Source organism: Argentina silus, assembly GCF_951799395.1.
Source record: "Argentina silus genome assembly, chromosome: 18".
Classification (NCBI taxonomy): Eukaryota; Metazoa; Chordata; class Actinopteri; order Argentiniformes; family Argentinidae; genus Argentina; species Argentina silus.
In genome coordinates, this window is record NC_139672.1 from 8,302,871 (window position 1) to 8,319,735 (window position 16,865).

Genomic DNA, 16,865 nt, shown 5'->3' on the forward strand with positions numbered 1-16,865 from the left:
GACATCACTAGGTGATATGTGACTGTAAAAGTCACTATCCCCCTGGTAACCGAGACCATCAGTGACATCATGATGGAGATGTATTTGTGGCTGCTCTTCGAGAGCCAGTCGAATCAGAGAGAGACGGTAACTGTTAGACATTTGGTTCTTGATGAATGGACCAAAACTTGAGATTATTTCACACTGCCATTTTTGCTACATGTGAATTCCGAAAACCCTAAATTATGTTCCCGTAGGAGACATAATTCTAAAACAGAGAAATTCGGAGTCGCTATAAATCCATTTGTCTTTTTGAGTTATTTGTCTTGGTTCAGACCGTCATAGCATTCCCATGGAATTGGCAATAAATGTTGCAATATGTTTTCCTAGTTGTAGCAAACTTTGGCAAGCTACTGGTGGGACCAATGTTCTATAGAATCAGTATTTGGTGGTGATGTCCCAAAGGTGTTCCTTCCCGTGCTGCTTTAAAGAGTGTTCTTGCTGTACATTTGCTATTTTCACGCTGTAAATGACCTGCTTTTTACTGTTTCTTCTGTTTACTTTTTTTTGTGTGTGGATAATCATGTCAAACAAACATTGCATTGATATATATGCAAAGTTGAATATCTGGGTAGCTGTGCAATAGCTATACATTATATCTGCTTTATTTTGATGTTACACATCATTGTATTAAGGATATGTTTTGCTTATTTGACTGTATTCTTTTTCTGCTCTGTATGGTTTATTAGGTGTGTTTGTTAGAAAGATAATGCCAGATTATAAACTAGTCACATATCTGTTATGAAATCACAAATAAACACTTGCCTTCTCTTTAGGATATGAAGGAAAACAAACCCAGTATTAGAGCCCACCTATGATAAAGCTATAGGATCACATTGCTTTGCTTGCCTTTAAATTTAGCTGGGGAGACCTCAATAGTAGAAATGGCCTTGAAGTTACTTGTGCTTGGTGTCTGTCCTATATAGACATACTACAGTAGGTTTGCCATCAAGGTCTTGTTTGCGCTCAGTTCAAAATCCCTTGACGAAAATTTACAAACATTTTGATAAAAACCTCATGTCAGTTGCATTGCTCTTTGACAAGAAAGAACAAAGAATTTGAAGAATAGGGAAAATATTTGAAGAATGTAGTATACCAAAGCAGAAAGAGGAACCATAGATGTAGAGGGTGGCGCCAGAGATTGGGTCAGTACAGTACCTTGCCAGAGAGCGTAAACAACGCCTTTTTACAATGCGTTTGTTGTGTAGAAGGGAATCATAAAAGCAGTATTAAGCTGAGTGTCCTGTTCCTGAGATTTGTATATGTATATAGCGCTATGTGATTGAAGCAGCTATGCTACGTGGCCGAAGGGCAGCTTGGTGTGTGAGGTCCTGTGTGTCTGATGACAGTAAAGTGTGTTGAAGATCACTAGAACGCCGATGCAGAGTTCCTATAGGGACTCCGTCTCTGAAGATAGTCACTGTGTGTGTGTTGTGTAACTTGACACAGTATTATCGATGAGGGCTTTTGGGGTTCAAAAAAGAATAAAACGTTCAAAAAAACAACCATTGTCCGAAATTTGTGTAACTGAAATGTGGGTGAGACATTTATAGATAGAATACTACTAGAATGTAAGAGGATTAAAATATCTGACAGACACAATGCAAAGACACAACAGACAGACACATTAGGGCCAACTTGTCTCACATTTTTTTTAAATTGCAAACAAGTGAAACGACGCTCTACATGGCTAACACAATGACCTTGCAAAGCATTTACAAAAAACAAAGCATGTTAAAATTCAAGTTTTGGTGTTTGCCTAATAAAGCGCCAGAAAATCACACTTTCCCCCTTCACACTCCAACATATACTGCTTTCTGTCAGAATGAGGTGACGATGCTGTGCTTTTCTTTAAATACAATTTCTCATCTTCCCTTCAGATGTCTTTGGAGTATATTATTATTATTATTATTATTATTAGTAGTAGTAGTATTATTATTATATCAACCCACAAAGTTACACAAAAAAATACGGATAACCAAAGTGGTACAGTAAAGCATCGAAATATGAAGTCATCTATGGTCAAATTTTTAAAATCAATATTGGCCATTGTTTCAATTCAAATGTTGAATCTTGACAGAAATCCAGAAGACTACACTTGTGAAATGCACCATGTGAGTTTTTGGATACATTCAATACATGCAAAACAAACAACTGAACGGGTGCATACAGGCTACATCAACACAGACATATACAACAGATAAATACAATCCTATTTGATAAATAGAAAACACATAAGAGAGAAAACACACACACACACACACACACACACACACACACACACACACACACACACACACACACACACACACACACACACACACACACACACACACACACACACACACACAGCACAGCCATTTCAGTTAGTAACACACACACACACACACACGCACACGTACATGTACACGCACACAGCACAGCCATTTCAGTTAGTAACACACACACACACACACACGCACACGTACACGTACACGCACACAGCACAGCCATTTCAGTTAGTAACACACACACACACACACACACACAGCACAGCCATTTCAGTTAATAACACATACACACACACACACACACACGCACACACACACAGCACAGCAGAGCACAGCAGAACACAGCAGAGCACAGCCATTTCAGTATCTATAAAATGTGGATTGGAAACTATAGTCCAATAGTACAAAGCCACAGTACAAGAGATCTCTGCTGCATAGGTAAAAGCGGAGTGTATGTCAACATGACTGCTCACAGCGCTGGGAGGAGACACACAGACGGATGGGTAAAGTGCTGGCAGCATCGTAGCATAAAGGCAACAACAGAATTACACACAAGTCTGCAGCTCAACTCAACCAACTCAATCTAAACATCAGGATTTTGGTTTAAAGGGTGCATAATAGCAGCCAAATGAAATACAATTTCGGGATTGGATATTCAAAAATTCAAATTTGAAACCTCTACTCTTGACCCGGACATTTCATTCATAGTTTGTCGTATGTCAGCTGAAAGTCGTACTTAAACTGAATTACATTTTTATAAGCCATTCAAGTGCATGTCACGATTATACAATGGTGCTGAATAAATGCATATTATACTGTACAATTCATGATTCTATAAGTGGTCTTGTTAACATTGGGCTGTAGTCTGAAAGAGCAGTATGCACATATGACCCTGAACCCTCAGTGAATCGAGATTATACTGGTCAAATTCAACCTCTGTTCAACCCTTATACTGTTCAACACTGCACACGCGCACACACACTCCACCGAGGGAAAACTGTGGTAAAACACCACAATATGGTTGTGATTTAACCCCTGGTGGGATCGCAGGCTGCACCTCAAATGTCACCCCATCTATACTCATGAAGTGTACACCGTGTTTTTTTGTTACCAGAGCCCTATGTTTAAAAAAAAGAAAAAGAAAAAGGGTGTCATTGAAGACGCCCAAGTCTCAGGCTTTCAGCTCATCTGTAAACACTTACAGCATTAGCGCCATCTCAGCCTAATGTGATGATCTAAACCACTACAGCACACACATGCGGCCTTCTAAAAGCACTGTGGAACACACACACATACACACACACACACTGTACACACACACGCGCACAGGGTTGTGTGTGTGTGTGTGTGTGTGTGTGTGTCTGTGTGTGTGTGTCGTCTAAATGGGCTTGTAAAGCAGAGACGTGACGTATTTCTTCTTGTATCTGTGAGTTGCACTGAGCACCATCACTCCATCCTGGAAGGGAGAGAGAGAGGGAGAGAGAGAGAGAGAGAGAGAGAGAGAGAGAGGTGGAGAGAGAGAGAGAGAGAGAGGTGGAGAGAGAGAGAAAGAAAGAGAGAGAGAAAGAGAGAGAGGTAGGGAGGTAGGGAGAGAGAGAGAGAGAGAGAGAGAGAGAGGACGAGAGAAACAGAGAGTTATGTTATGTTAGGTTATCTCATTGAAGGGTAGGGGACTGTGGGTCAGAAGAGAGAGAGAGAGGGGGGGGGGGGAGTTCCTACCTTTATTGAGAGAGCGTACAGGTGGTTCAGCATCACGTGGTTGGGTTCAGGCAGCAGGGCCGGGTCACACTGGAGAGGGAGCGAGACAGAGCAACTATTAGAAACCACAGAGAGAAAAGGAGATGGAGAGACAGTGAACGAGAACAATAGAAACAGAGAGAGAGAGAGAGAGAGAGAGAAGAACGGACAGACAGACAGACACAGACAGACAGGACAGACAAGACAGACACGACAGACAAGACAGACAAGACAAACAGGACAGACAGACTCACAGATATATTGGTGTCCTTATTGAGGATGACTTGGAGGAGGTGAGGGGGGAGGATGGGGGGGGCTTTGAAGCGCTCCTCAGGTTTGAACATGTACTGCTCCTGTCCGTAGGGCCCTGGTGGGGAGCTGGACAGATCTGCAGACACACAATAACACACACCACATCAAACCGCAGACAGAGTTACTCAACCCAACACTTGTGCAATGTGGCTTTTAGGTTGCCCCATTGCCATTTTTTTAAGTAGCCAACCAAGTTTCTTGTCCAACGGAAAAAAAACAGGTAGGAGTCTCATATCTCATCCATTTAACAAATAACAAACTACCGGCCGTGTTTTGGACCTAGCTGTAGTCAGGCAGGACCTGCATCGCTCGGCCCAAACCTAGCTACGTCTGACCAGAACAGAAGAGAGCGGCTTTAGAGCTTCAGAGAGAGAGAGAGTCGACTCACCTGAGGTGTCAGAGCACTCCAGTGAGTCCACCTGCAAGGCGTCAAACACCTCAAAGTCAGACTTCTTCACCTGGATCAGGTTGTTGATGGTGCCCAGCTGGCTGGTCACCACTGGCTGCAGGAGGGACAGTCAGTGAGGGTCAACAAAGAGGCTATAAGACACGTTATAACACACGTTATAACACATGTCCAGTGTAGAACTGTTGCTGCTACTACACTGCACCCTTTTGCTCTACCTTTGCGCTACCACTGTCATTGCTTTATTACAACTTTATTGGTTATTACTACTTATTATATTGTATTGTTCACTATATCACTTATGGTTGTATGTGATGTATGTGACCAATTTGATTTGATGTGATTTGATGTGATTTTATTTTATTTGATTTGATGTGATTTGATTTGATGTGGTGTGATCTGGGAGAGAGGGTACTCGTCGTCTGGCAGACCTAGAATGTTCCTAAATGAGCCAATTCCTTTGTCGGTTGCCATGGCCAACGCGATTAGGATGACATATGACAAACACATGCCTGCCTACGTTTGACAACAAATATTACAGCACACCATGTTTCCGACCACATTTCCTCACAGTAGAAGCCATGACGTGTTTCTCTAGAGATCTCATGAGAAGAAAAAAAGTAATTTTTCTTTCTAGCATTGTGACTGCCAATGGTCCCTGGTCCAAGCATTGATTACTTTATCTTATGATGACTGATGGATAGACGATTCACTTACTTAAACAAATGTATTTGTTTTAAGTCGCTTTGGATAAAGGCGTCTGCTAAATGCCATAAATGTAAATGTAAATGTAAGTAGATGTTATATTAGTCTGGCAGCAGCTGTCAGGTTTACCTCTGAAGAATCGTGGACCCACTGTCCATCCACAAAAAACTTGTACTGGTGTTCTCCCTCTGGTAGGTCCAGGATGGCTACAAAGTCATTGTGGCTTTGGAAAAAGTGATAGAAATCAAATATGAATACACTACAATTACATACCATTGTCTTTTTTTCTGTGCTAGTGATTATTGAAAATAAGCAATGACACATGTAATAGATATAGGCTTGTTAAGCCCTTTGGGCTCGCTAGGGAAGTTTAGCATTCTGCTGCCAAGCACACGACAGAGGTTGAACCTCTGCTTGAGAGACACACAGATAGGCTCCAAGCCTCCAAGGTTGCTGTGTCCTAGCCTCTACCTCTTGTTGAGGGGGATCTTGTTGTTCCAGCCGTTAAAGGATCCAGCGATGTAGACCTCCTTGCCCCCTCCGGCCCAGCGGATGACGGTGGGTCTGGACTGAGGACTGGTCTTCACCAGGTCATCCAGGTCCGGGGTGAAGTCCTTCTCTCCCGACACCTGAGGGGAGAAGATAAGAGACGTTCGGTTGGGGGAGGGGGGGGGGGTCACACTGTGTAATTGACCATAAGGGTCTAACGTCCAAAATGTGTTCTCTAGATAGAGCGCAAGAACACATTTTTGAACACAGCCATAGGCTATGTGGACTGTTTCCCCCCCCTGCCATGTGTCTGGGTTCTCTATGTGACAGGAGCTTGTGTTCCAGAGCAGCAGTACCTTCGACTCCAGGCTGTGGGTGTTGAAGATATTGGGGTCATCGGTGCTGTCCACCATCTTGCTGGGTTCCAGGTCTTTGTGACTGCCGCTGCTGTCTGTGCGATGGGCCTTGGCGCCATGACGATCCCCAGACACGCGGTCACTGGTGTTACCCATGATCCCTCACTTCAGCCAACCGGTTCACTGACAAGAGAATACAACAGTGGGAATGGTGTAGTTCCTTCTTACTGTCAAACATCATACAGAGTTAGCTGGCTAGGTGACATAAGCTCCTTATGTTGACCATGAAAAGGGATTTGTTGGAGCTATGTACAGTACAAGCTAAGTCCTGCTATCTGACTGCCAGGAATGGAAGTACTCTGTATTCAGCACTATGTGACCAGCTGTCAAGTGAAGGGGGCTCACACTGGCGCTCTCTCTCTCTCTCTCTCTCTCTCTCTCTCTCTCTCTCTCACACACACACACACACACACACACACACACACACAGACACACAGACACACAGACACAGACACAGACACAGACACAGACACACCCACTTCTGGGATCTCTTTAAGCGATATCACCAAACACCACGCTATGAACGTCGACATTTCACTTTCAGCAACATGCACAACGGACGTTCAGTAGCTAGCTAATGCTACCTGGCAAAGCTAGCCAGTCGCACTGCAGTCCATGATCATTCTAGCAAAGAATATTTTTAGCTTGCCTGCACACCTAGTGCGGGCAGCTATACTTAGGTTGCTGAATTCCAGTCGGTGACATTCATGACAGTATCGTCACCTTTTTATCTCTAATTGATCAGATGACAGTTACTCACCAGTTGTAAAGAGTCACAGTTGGTTTTATGGTCGCAGGTTGCTCTTCAACTTTGACAACATCAACATTCTTCTCCTTATCAACAACTACGGATAGCTCGTCGGGACAAACAGATTAACCCGTTTCGTGAACTGAAAAGTCGAAAATCTCTGTGCATAATGTACATTTACATTTTACACTTATGGCATTTAGCAGACGCCTTTATCCAAAGCGACTTACAACAAATACATTTGTTTAAGTAAGTGAATCATCTATCCATCAGTCATCATAAAATAAAATAATCTATGCTAGGACCAGGGTTAGGGTTAGGGTCACAATGCTCTTTTTTTTTTTTAATGTCACACAATTTTAGATTCCACAAAAAAAGAATGATATAAAGAATCATTTATTCATGAAAAACATAAACTGGGCGAATTGACTGTAGTTTTAATTGTAGGGTTTTTTTGTCGTTTTCTCGCAAAATGTAAGACCGTTTCATTGGATGGATGGACGATGTTCAGTGGGTCACTTATATATGTCTGGTCCATCTCCTGGGGGTACATCCTTTGAGCTCTTCAGGCGTTTCATGGAAAGTAAAAAGGAGGGATTTCATTAATTCAACATTGTAATATCAGGGGGTTCCGTTGTGTATAAGCATGCAGAAACAGTAAGGGACACAGACTATATATCATCACACAAAAACCTCAAACAAATACCAAACAGCCTACTAACCAAGAATCCAGTCAGGGCCTTGGTGAGAGATTTAAACCCTCTCTTGACTTTACTCTTGGGCTTTTTGCTCATCTTCTTGTCATCCTCTCCCGACACACCAGGCTTGAACCCACAACTCCCCTTAATGACCTCAGGAACAGTGGGTACTGATGATGAAGATGAAGATGTCCAGAACTTCTTGGTTGGGGGGGTGATGACATCACCACCAGCCACTACAGTCACCTTTGGGGCCCGGCGTGCTCGGCTCCGCCTCGGGGGGGCTTCCTCTGATTGGACAAGGGGGACGAAGGGTGCGCTGTCCTCTTCATCGGGGGATTGAGAGAGGTGGGAGGAATCACATTGAGACAATGATGACCGTCTTCGGTTGGAGTTCTTTCGAGCAATCTGGTAAAAGTCAGTTGAAAAAGGGTGCACATTAATAGTGTAATACTGTACATACAGATCAATGAGTAGAAAGGCCTTTACTCTTACCCAGAGTTAAATCACCCATATTTAGTAGACTCTTAAATGTCAATATTTCTCACACTAATGAGTGTTAATATTTCAACCATGTAAATGGATCACACCTTCATCTCAGTGATCTGGTCCTCAATCGAGTGCAGCCTCTCTGTGAACTCATCCTCCAGGAGTCTGATCCTCTCCTGGCGTTGCTTGATACTGGAGGGTCTCTCCCTCTCCGTCTCTTGAGGTCTGCTGCTCCGACCCCTGGCCTCCTCTTCCTCATCAGCATCATTGCCATCATCATCATCATCATCATCACTGGACACACTGTACTGCTTCAGATGCATGGGGACTACTGGGGACGGCTCTGCCCTGTTTCTGGAGGAGTAAGACTAGGAAAGGGCAAGACAGGGCATGAGGGGTTACAACTTTTGTTTAAATATGTATCCTGTATCCATGAGTACTAGGCCTAAATGTGTTTATTTCCGATATGCAGCATGAGAGTGATTAATATAGTCGTCAAAGAACATATGAGTGGATGGAGATTATAAGTCTAGGTTTACATGAAACCTTTGAGTAGGGATGAATGTATAAACACATACCTTCTTTGATGGCCTTGGTGGCCTGTTTTTGGGCCTCCTCTCAATCTCTGGGGAATCTTGCTCGCCAGCAGCTATGTACTTGAAAATGTGTTTTTGTTACAGAAAGCTTACAATAGAATACTCAGTGTAGCCTATTGTAACCTGGGTTACATGATTCTCCTCCAGAATAACCAATAAGGCCTACATTAATCTCCATTCGTTATGTTAACGTTGACCAGGCTTACAATTCTTTGAACTTTGGTCCTGTTGCTTTGTCTGTATTTGTTTTTCTCATGTTCGGCAGCTTTCCTTGAATCATCATCCTCAACTGTCCATTTCAACTCTTTCACGGTCCTCAATCGACTAGAATCCTATATCATATAAATTAAGAGTTGATATTGTGCCTGAAACAACAAACTCTAGTAGGCTACTGTAGTTCCAAACCAGTAAAAAAATATATGATAATAACTTACCATATTTATAAATCTTTTTTCATTCATTCATTCCTTGAAAATAATTTTCGTAGCACTGTTTTGAAATATATCTTTTTGTTTTATTTCAAACTTTCGCTGATGCCTCGCGTTCGATCGATACGTCAGTTCGGTTCCATACACAAAAACATGTCGGGGCAGGTGTGTTTTTATGTGTCTCCCGATTAATAGGCCTTATCAATAAACCTCCTCCGTGGAAGTCTCATTTAAAAGTATAGCACAGCTTTGCAAATGTACACATGTATTGCCTGTCTAAATTCTGCGTGACACGGCTTTAAATTGTCATGCAGCTGATATTTGATGGTCACTTCATCACGATATCTACACGAACGTGCACTACCTCTAGATGGAGCCATGCCCACACAGCAGCTATGAGAAAAGGAAACATTGCTCGTGATGCAAGTGCAAGGTAGATAATCAATTCAAACTATTCTAGATTGGGAAAACGACTCACTCTTTTCAAGTTACGTTAGATTTATTACAAGTGATTCAATCCACAAAACGTGCATTGCTTTTCTTTGAATCCATGTTATGTGAGCATTCACATCTCACTACCTTTACATCTTTGAGTTCATACAATATATGATTAGCATTACATATCTTAACATAATTAAGACATGCAGGCAACATAACAATCATTGGCCTCAAGTATTACAAATGTTTTGAGTGTGTTACACAGAGTACACATACTGGAAATGTGGAGAGGGTATCACTGTGTGTGTATGAGCAGGCGGGTATGAAGTCAGTTGAACTGGACAGTAGATAGTAGTAGTACAGGCTTGGATTTCAGTCAAACAGAAGGCGCTGAGGTCATTTCAGGACCTCCTCTCAGCTCAAGTCATGTGACAATAGGCTATCTATGAAAGCCTTTGTGTGAATAGTTCACTCGAAGCAAAGCGTAACAGTCAATGTGAACAAGACATACTTATCCAAATGTAAATCAATGTAAACCGTATAAAACACATGAAAGACATACAGTAGCATAGTAACAGCAGTTGGAAATGGAATTATAATTGTAAACAAAATATGAAAACACATGGCTTAAAACCTCATTTTAAAAAAACACAAGAATGTTGATGATGTTCAACCGAAGACAAGGCACACTCAAATAATTGTAGAAGCTCTAAAGTGTGCAATGTGCATGCGATTCATATTTCAGTAGAACAAAAACACTTTTGCCTATATCGCTATAGCTTTGGTCACAGTGTTCACCTCAATACCATTCTAACATTGTGGGGAGGAGAAAGCTGCTCACTGATCTACAGTCAGTCACACAGTCTCACATCCGGATGGTTCATGTTACGATTGGATGTAGGGCAATCTGACCTGAGGTCGGTTTTGAAAGAGCAACTTCTATCTACTGTGTTGGAATGTCTCTATGGACGGAGTCAATCTTTAAAGGGATGACAACTGTCATTTTCAGAGAGTGCAACTGATATTGGCCTAGTTTGGGCTGGACTGTCCAAAAGTCCTTCCATCTTAAGTGTCAGACATGTTCTCCTTGTAGATTGTCCATGCATTATTTGGATATTCCTAGTCCAGTCTTCATGTACTCATAGACCACATAGCTGATGCTCACAGCAGGAATGACTTTCATAAAGTTGGGAAGGATGCCCCTGTAGAGTCCGAAAAACCCCTCTTTCGCCACAATCCTCTTGACCAGTCCACTCATGGAGGGTTTGTCCGACGGATCCAGAGTGGCTGAGAAAAGACAGATGACGCCGGTGTTTAAAAAAATAACCAAATGATGCAGAGAGAAATGAAGCTATCTTTGGGGGCTTTCTTTCACTACTTCAGGAGGTTGCAGCTGTACTGTTCTTTCCATCCAGGAATAGAAGGATGATTTCTCTATTATCCTTTGAGGTTTTCTCTCTCTTTTCTTTCTCTGTTCGGGCTATGCTGGAGGGCTTTGTTAGTGTGTAGGCTAATTTGCAAAATTTGCTAATTTGTTTCTATATATAGTCTATTCTATTATATATCTATAATATATTCTCATTATCACTATCAAATAAATGCAGTCATTGTCATGTGTTGTGAGAGAGGCCTTACCTTGCGCCTGCATGCGTGTGCGGATCAGGGCGAGGGGGTAGCTAGACAGCTGGCCACAGGTACTAGAGATGGTACCACAGCCCAGCAGAACCAGGATGCCGGGGTTGGCCGTGTCCTTGGCATAGCGGGCCAGCCAGGCATTCTTCAGACTCTGGAGTACAGAGGGAGGGAGAGAGAGAGAGAGAGAGAGAGAAAGAGATAGAAAGAGAAAGAGAGAGAGGGGGGGTGAGCAACAGGCTACAATCCAGTCAATTATCAAAGCACTTAGGGTTGCAGTTGAGTCCAGAACGTTTTCAGAAAACAGCCTCTTCAAACCCAGATGAGGCAGTTATCATTGTTAGGAATCATGATGATTGAATCATTGAGGTACAGCGCACTCCCCTAATAAAAACATACAGGAGTGCTTCTAGCCCGACCGCATTTGATCAACGCAGCAAGCATCTAATTCTTACCCAAGTGATCTAATAAGATGAGTGCAGTGCATTGTAATGTAAAATAGCATTGACGTGGCGATATAAATCACTAGGCCTGCGTACCTCATAAACGGCCAGGTCGATCCCAGCGTACGGAATGATTCCCAGTATGTTTGGCGTGTAGCCTTTATAGAACGCTTTGATGCCTTCTTTCCTGAGAATCGTTTTGGCGCAGTCGAACATTCCGGAATATTGGCCAGTCTTTCCCAAGGTCAGTCTGGTCTTCATTAGCTGAACAGAGCGAGCAAGAGAAACTTAATAACTCGATAGTAACTTCATAGGAACAACATTCTTGGGATTCAAGGATTAAACGTTTTCACATGGGAATTTGACAGCCTCATGCTTCTCTGGGAATTCTCAAAATGGATGAATACCATTAGCTTTCACAGGAACTCGGGATAATAGTTTCGGAAATATGTCAGGAATTTTCTTACATATGAACTGTAAATCACTGTGATTCTACAAAATACTTTTTCCAGATAAAGCCAGAGTATATATGCCATTTAGCTGACGCTTTTATCCAAAGCAACATTGCTGTGAGTGCATACATTTTTCACTATATAGGATGTCAGGAGTCTAACTCACAACCTAAGCGTTGTTAGCGACGTGCTCTACCACCTGAGCCACAGAGGACCAGCAGAGTGAATGTGAGGGGTTCTGACCTCCATGGGGTAGATGGCTGTCTGTGACGTAGCCCCGGCCAGAGAACCTGCCATGAACCTCTGGTGGGTCTGCACCGTCCCTCCCTCTGACGACAGCAGCTTCTTATACTGACGCAGGAGACAAGAGATACACACCATGAGAACAACACACACACACACACACACACACACACACACACAGATACAATGACAAAACAAACACACACAGATACAATGACAATATGTCTCCCTTTCCCCCAGCTCCCAGCTATTTGTGAAATTGTCTTTCTGACTTTCACACACACCGACACATATATGCACACACACACACACACACACACACACACACACACACGGCTCCTGCTCCTAAGTTTGTAAATCCTGGGTTTTCACAGAGCTGTACTGTACACCCAACACACACTGTGAGTCACGATCAGTGGGACGAAAGCTCAGCTCAGCTCAGCTCAGCTCAGCTCACAGACACAGACACAGACACAGACACAGACACAGACACAGACACAGACGCACACTTTTCTATGCTTTGGTTTTGTACTGCCTGCTGAAACATCTTATTATCTCTCTCACAGAGAGAGAATGAGGGAGAAATAAGGACCATGAAGCAGCTCTCTAACCTGTTCGTAGGCCATGAATTTGATTGCTGTCTCAGGGGCGATCTTTAGCACGTTGACCCCATTCCCTCTCCATAGTGATGTCACACCCCCTTCCTTGATCATCTGTTTGAACCCTCCAATCAGGCTGATCTTGTTTGACTTGGAGGAGTGGACCTGCAACATGTTTTTAAATTGTTTTTACATTTTTGACATTTAGCAGATGCTTTTATCCAAAGCGACTTACAACAAGTACATTTGTCTAAAGTAACTGAATCAGTCATCATAAGAAAAACAAATCTATGTTAGGACCAGAGGCCGTTGGCAGTCACAATGCTAGTTCTTTATTTATTAGATTTTTAGCAGTAGAGGAACTGTACAGAAGGGTAGTGAAGAGGTCTTTAGGAGGGACAGTCAAGATGTAGCCTGAAGAGATGGGTCTTCAGCAACACACCCATAGGTCACACATGGTTAGACTTTACTTCACAGTCTGCTACCTACCTGTGACTTTCAGAGAAAGTGCATGGCAAAAAGATAATGGATGACATAAAAACGACTTAATAATTAGGTTTTTCACACTGTACCTGCATGAAGACTTTCATCCTGTCCAGAGGGGCGGTGCCAGTGCGAGAGACAGCCCCCGCCATCGCCCCGCAAACAAGCTGCTTCCACCACCCCCCGGAGGTCTTCTCCTCCTCCGTGAACTCATCAGGGATGGAAAGACTGTCCCCTATATCCAGCACCTGGGAAACAAGCAGCACATCAGCTATGAAAACTGTCACAACAAGAAGTATTGCCTTTCAGGAAGTGATTATTTTCACAGCTTCCTTTTCATGCTTTATCAGTGAGGCCCGTGCCATGAACTGCCTGCTCTGGTAACACGTGTGGTCAAAACTGAAATAAGAGCCACAGACAGTACAATCGTCCTCTATACACCCCCTCCCCCAACAAGGCCTATTCTCACACTGCTGAGGGAGGAACTGCCTTGTCAGACCTGCTATCTCACCAGCTGTGGTACACGCTCAAAGTGAGAGCAACGCCAACTTACACCCTGGCATACACAGCAGAGTCTCAGCCCTAGCTAACCCATTAGCTGACGCTTTTATCCAAAACGACTTACATTGCAGTGAGTGAATACATTTTTCAGCATATATGGTCCCAGCAGGAATCGAACCCACAACCTAAGCATTGTTAGCAACATGCTCTACCCACTAAGCCACAGAGGACCAACTCCTCTGGTAGGGTGCGTCTCAATCGTCTAAAGCAGCTTCCACACCATGTTGTCCTCATCTCTTCCTATGCACCGTTCCCAAAAGTCAGGGTAGGATTGGTCAAAGCAATGTGACAGAGGCCTATGGGGTATTTCATGTCCCATTTTTTTGTGTGGCTACTGAGCAATGATAATCCACGCTTCCTAAAACAGAGTTCGCCCACAATCACTGTATTGCTCTAAGCTGCTTTCTGGAAAGCATAAGCGTATTATCTCATGGGGGTGAACAGGGCACCCAATCTACAGTATCTAATTCAATGCATTCCATGGTCCACACAGACATACTTGCCTTGTCCGAAATCCACCACTAGCCCTACCACTAGACTCATCATCTTAAATGATGACACAGTGTGTGTGTGTGTGTGTGTGTGTGTGTGTGTGTGTGTGTGTGTGTATGTGTTTCCCCTTACCGAGGAGTGTTTCCAGTAGCGAATGATCTCGTTCAAGTTATGGGCAGGGTTGAACAGGAAGTGTTCTCTCCACTCGTTCCAGTCCACCATCATGGTGCCGTCTATGTCCATGCTGAAGAAACACAGGATGTCAGAGAAAAACACATCACCAGACACGCCAGCCACCCCAACCACACCCTGTTCTCTCTGTTACCTTCTGGTGAAAGGTACCGGAGCATCCAGACCATCCAACAGGCTCCGGAACAGTTTCTACCCATACAGGCCATAAGACTGCTCAATCCCCATCCCCACCCCACCCCCCTCCCCCCCAACCAGGTCGGACATTACATTTGATTTGATTTGATTTGATTTGATTTGATTTGATAGTGACCCTTGACCTACAGAGAAATCTAGAACAGTTACCTACTTTCTCGTGACAAATTAAATCAATGTTTCCGGACACAATCTGGTCTTCGACCCAAAACAACGATCTGCCGGGCCCTAGTGGGACCCATTCTGATATATGCCTTTAGGAGACAATGCTTCAGTGAAGACACATACTGCATGTGAGGTCACACCTTTGTAGGATCCTCAGGGCGTCCTCCCTGGATATGTTCATGCCTAGCTCCTCAAGGGACTGTTTGATCTCAGAAGCGTCAATGCGACCTGGAGGAAAAGAAACATTGAAGTGTTGCAAAAGGCACAGTGTATTCTTATGTATATATAAAATGTTCTATCATGTGTTGCTGTGACAGCAATTGTCATATGACAATGTTGTAGAGTCATCTAATCATCTAGTACCCAACCTCAAGTAGGGTACTTCCTTAAATTTCACCGCAAGTGACTGTATCTCAAGTGACAGGTTGCAACCAATGCTTCCTAGAGGAATAAATAGTAACCCTACCATCGTTGTTTTTGTCCAGGCTTTTGAATGTCAGTCGCAGTTTCTTCTCATGCTCTTTCAGATATTTGGTGAACTCGTTGAAGTCAAGGCTGCCATCTTTGTTTTTGTCACCAGACGATACGATTTTCTGTCCAGATAGAAAGCAGATGATTAGTTCTCTTAAAATAAGTAAATAAGAGCAGCCTTAAATGGAGATGTGGTAGGCTACATGCACAGCTTTATATTGACTCTCGCCCAGATGTTGATAGGAAGTCAATTATCCACACTCGCTGTTGTTCCAATCAATAAACATACGGGACGTCCTAGGTAAGGCATACTACATTTACCTGCGCTGCACCTTGGCGGAATACACCCATTGCGGTAAGGCCCGCTCTCAATTCGGCGATATCCACTTTTCCATCTTTGTTGGTGTCCAGCTTTTCAAACAGCTCCTGGCACGACCTTTTACTATCGGCATCCCAGCACTGGGAGTCCGATAGAATGAGCGCTCTAATTGCCTGATACATTGTTGCAGTAAAGATCAGCAACACTTAGTCCAAGGCCCTATGGTTCTAGATTCTGCTAATGTAAATTATAGCGTTTGCATGTCTCCGGGAAAGGGAAACCGCGCCTTTCAGGGAAGATCGTATCCTAGCTGTGAACAATCGCAATTATCTCTCCGACGTCGACAGCTCAAATACGGGTAGAAGAAATTCGAGTCGACAATTTGACCCAATTCCATACATTGCACCTTTCCAGAAGGCGGATCATATCCTGACATGCACCCTAGTTAGGATTCCTAGTGAACTGCAGTCTAACCGAAGAGTGGGCGGGGCAAATAGTATGCAGTAAGATGTTGCGTAATAACATCTATAACCAAGTTATGAACACCCACTAACTTAAGTATGAACTCGATTCCAGTCGTTCTTGCGTAGAATCACCTCACCATCGAAAGGCGTTGGCTTTACACTGGTGGTCGACAAAGAGAAGATACTGTATTTATTTTGTAAAATTTCTGGTGCCACCAGAAGCCTTGGCTATATGTAAATTAAGTGTATGTATCCCACACTGGGATATTCAAATATTCCTCGGTAGGCATAAATATATTATGATGATATCACTGGACTGCTATATTGAGAATATGGGAAGTATGCGATGGCAGTATCATTATTGATCGGCAGGTGGCAGAATTTCC

General features: G+C 43.3%; 2 protein-coding genes across 3 annotated transcripts; both read right to left on the bottom strand.

Moving 5' to 3' along the window:
- Positions 1 to 1,677: 1,677 nt before the first annotated feature.
- On the bottom strand, positions 1,678 to 7,212 carry prkab2 (protein kinase, AMP-activated, beta 2 non-catalytic subunit). Of its 2 annotated transcripts, XR_014554759.1 has the most exons (9): positions 7,135 to 7,212; positions 6,315 to 6,497; positions 5,941 to 6,098; positions 5,599 to 5,692; positions 4,747 to 4,861; positions 4,301 to 4,434; positions 4,029 to 4,097; positions 3,421 to 3,765; positions 1,678 to 3,366 (listed from the first exon to the last, which is right to left on the bottom strand). XR_014554759.1 is itself a non-coding variant. In XM_083690395.1 (8 exons), exons 2-8 carry the CDS (start codon positions 6,468 to 6,470, stop codon positions 3,688 to 3,690), a joined length of 804 nt encoding a protein of 267 aa, XP_083546521.1. In that variant the 5' UTR covers positions 6,471 to 6,497; positions 7,135 to 7,212; the 3' UTR covers positions 1,678 to 3,687. The 2 variants fall into 2 exon arrangements, 1 of the variants encoding a protein (XP_083546521.1); XM_083690395.1 differs by having other exon boundaries at positions 1,678 to 3,765.
- Positions 7,213 to 9,845: 2,633 nt separating this feature from the next.
- LOC310819378 (mitochondrial adenyl nucleotide antiporter SLC25A24-like) lies at positions 9,846 to 16,455 on the bottom strand. Its single transcript, XM_083690646.1, has 10 exons — positions 16,018 to 16,455; positions 15,692 to 15,818; positions 15,366 to 15,453; positions 14,809 to 14,920; positions 13,713 to 13,871; positions 13,153 to 13,305; positions 12,542 to 12,649; positions 11,943 to 12,110; positions 11,407 to 11,557; positions 9,846 to 11,058 (listed from the first exon to the last, which is right to left on the bottom strand). The coding sequence occupies exons 1-10, from the start codon at positions 16,195 to 16,197 to the stop codon at positions 10,877 to 10,879; spliced, it is 1,428 nt and encodes a 475-aa protein (XP_083546772.1). The 5' UTR covers positions 16,198 to 16,455; the 3' UTR covers positions 9,846 to 10,876.
- Positions 16,456 to 16,865: the final 410 nt, after the last annotated feature.

What these genes read in the sequence shown, in the direction of transcription:
- prkab2 (XM_083690395.1), bottom strand. Translation starts at nt 6,470, where the DNA reads ATGGGTAACACCAGTGACCGCGTGTCTGGGGATCGTCATGGCGCCAAG. An exon ending in CCCACAGCCTGGAGTCGAAG is followed by an intron (nt 6,099 to 6,314) that starts GTACTGCTGCTC and finishes TTCTCCCCTCAG; the next exon opens with GTGTCGGGAGAGAAGGACTT. An exon ending in GGGTCCACGATTCTTCAGAG is followed by an intron (nt 4,862 to 5,598) that starts GTAAACCTGACA and finishes TCCCTCCTGCAG; the next exon opens with CCAGTGGTGACCAGCCAGCT.
- LOC310819378 (XM_083690646.1), bottom strand. Translation starts at nt 16,197, where the DNA reads ATGTATCAGGCAATTAGAGCGCTCATTCTATCGGACTCCCAGTGCTGG. An exon ending in CAGCCATCTACCCCATGGAG is followed by an intron (nt 12,111 to 12,541) that starts GTCAGAACCCCT and finishes CGCTCTGTTCAG; the next exon opens with CTAATGAAGACCAGACTGAC. An exon ending in CACACGCATGCAGGCGCAAG is followed by an intron (nt 11,059 to 11,406) that starts GTAAGGCCTCTC and finishes GTCTTTTCTCAG; the next exon opens with CCACTCTGGATCCGTCGGAC.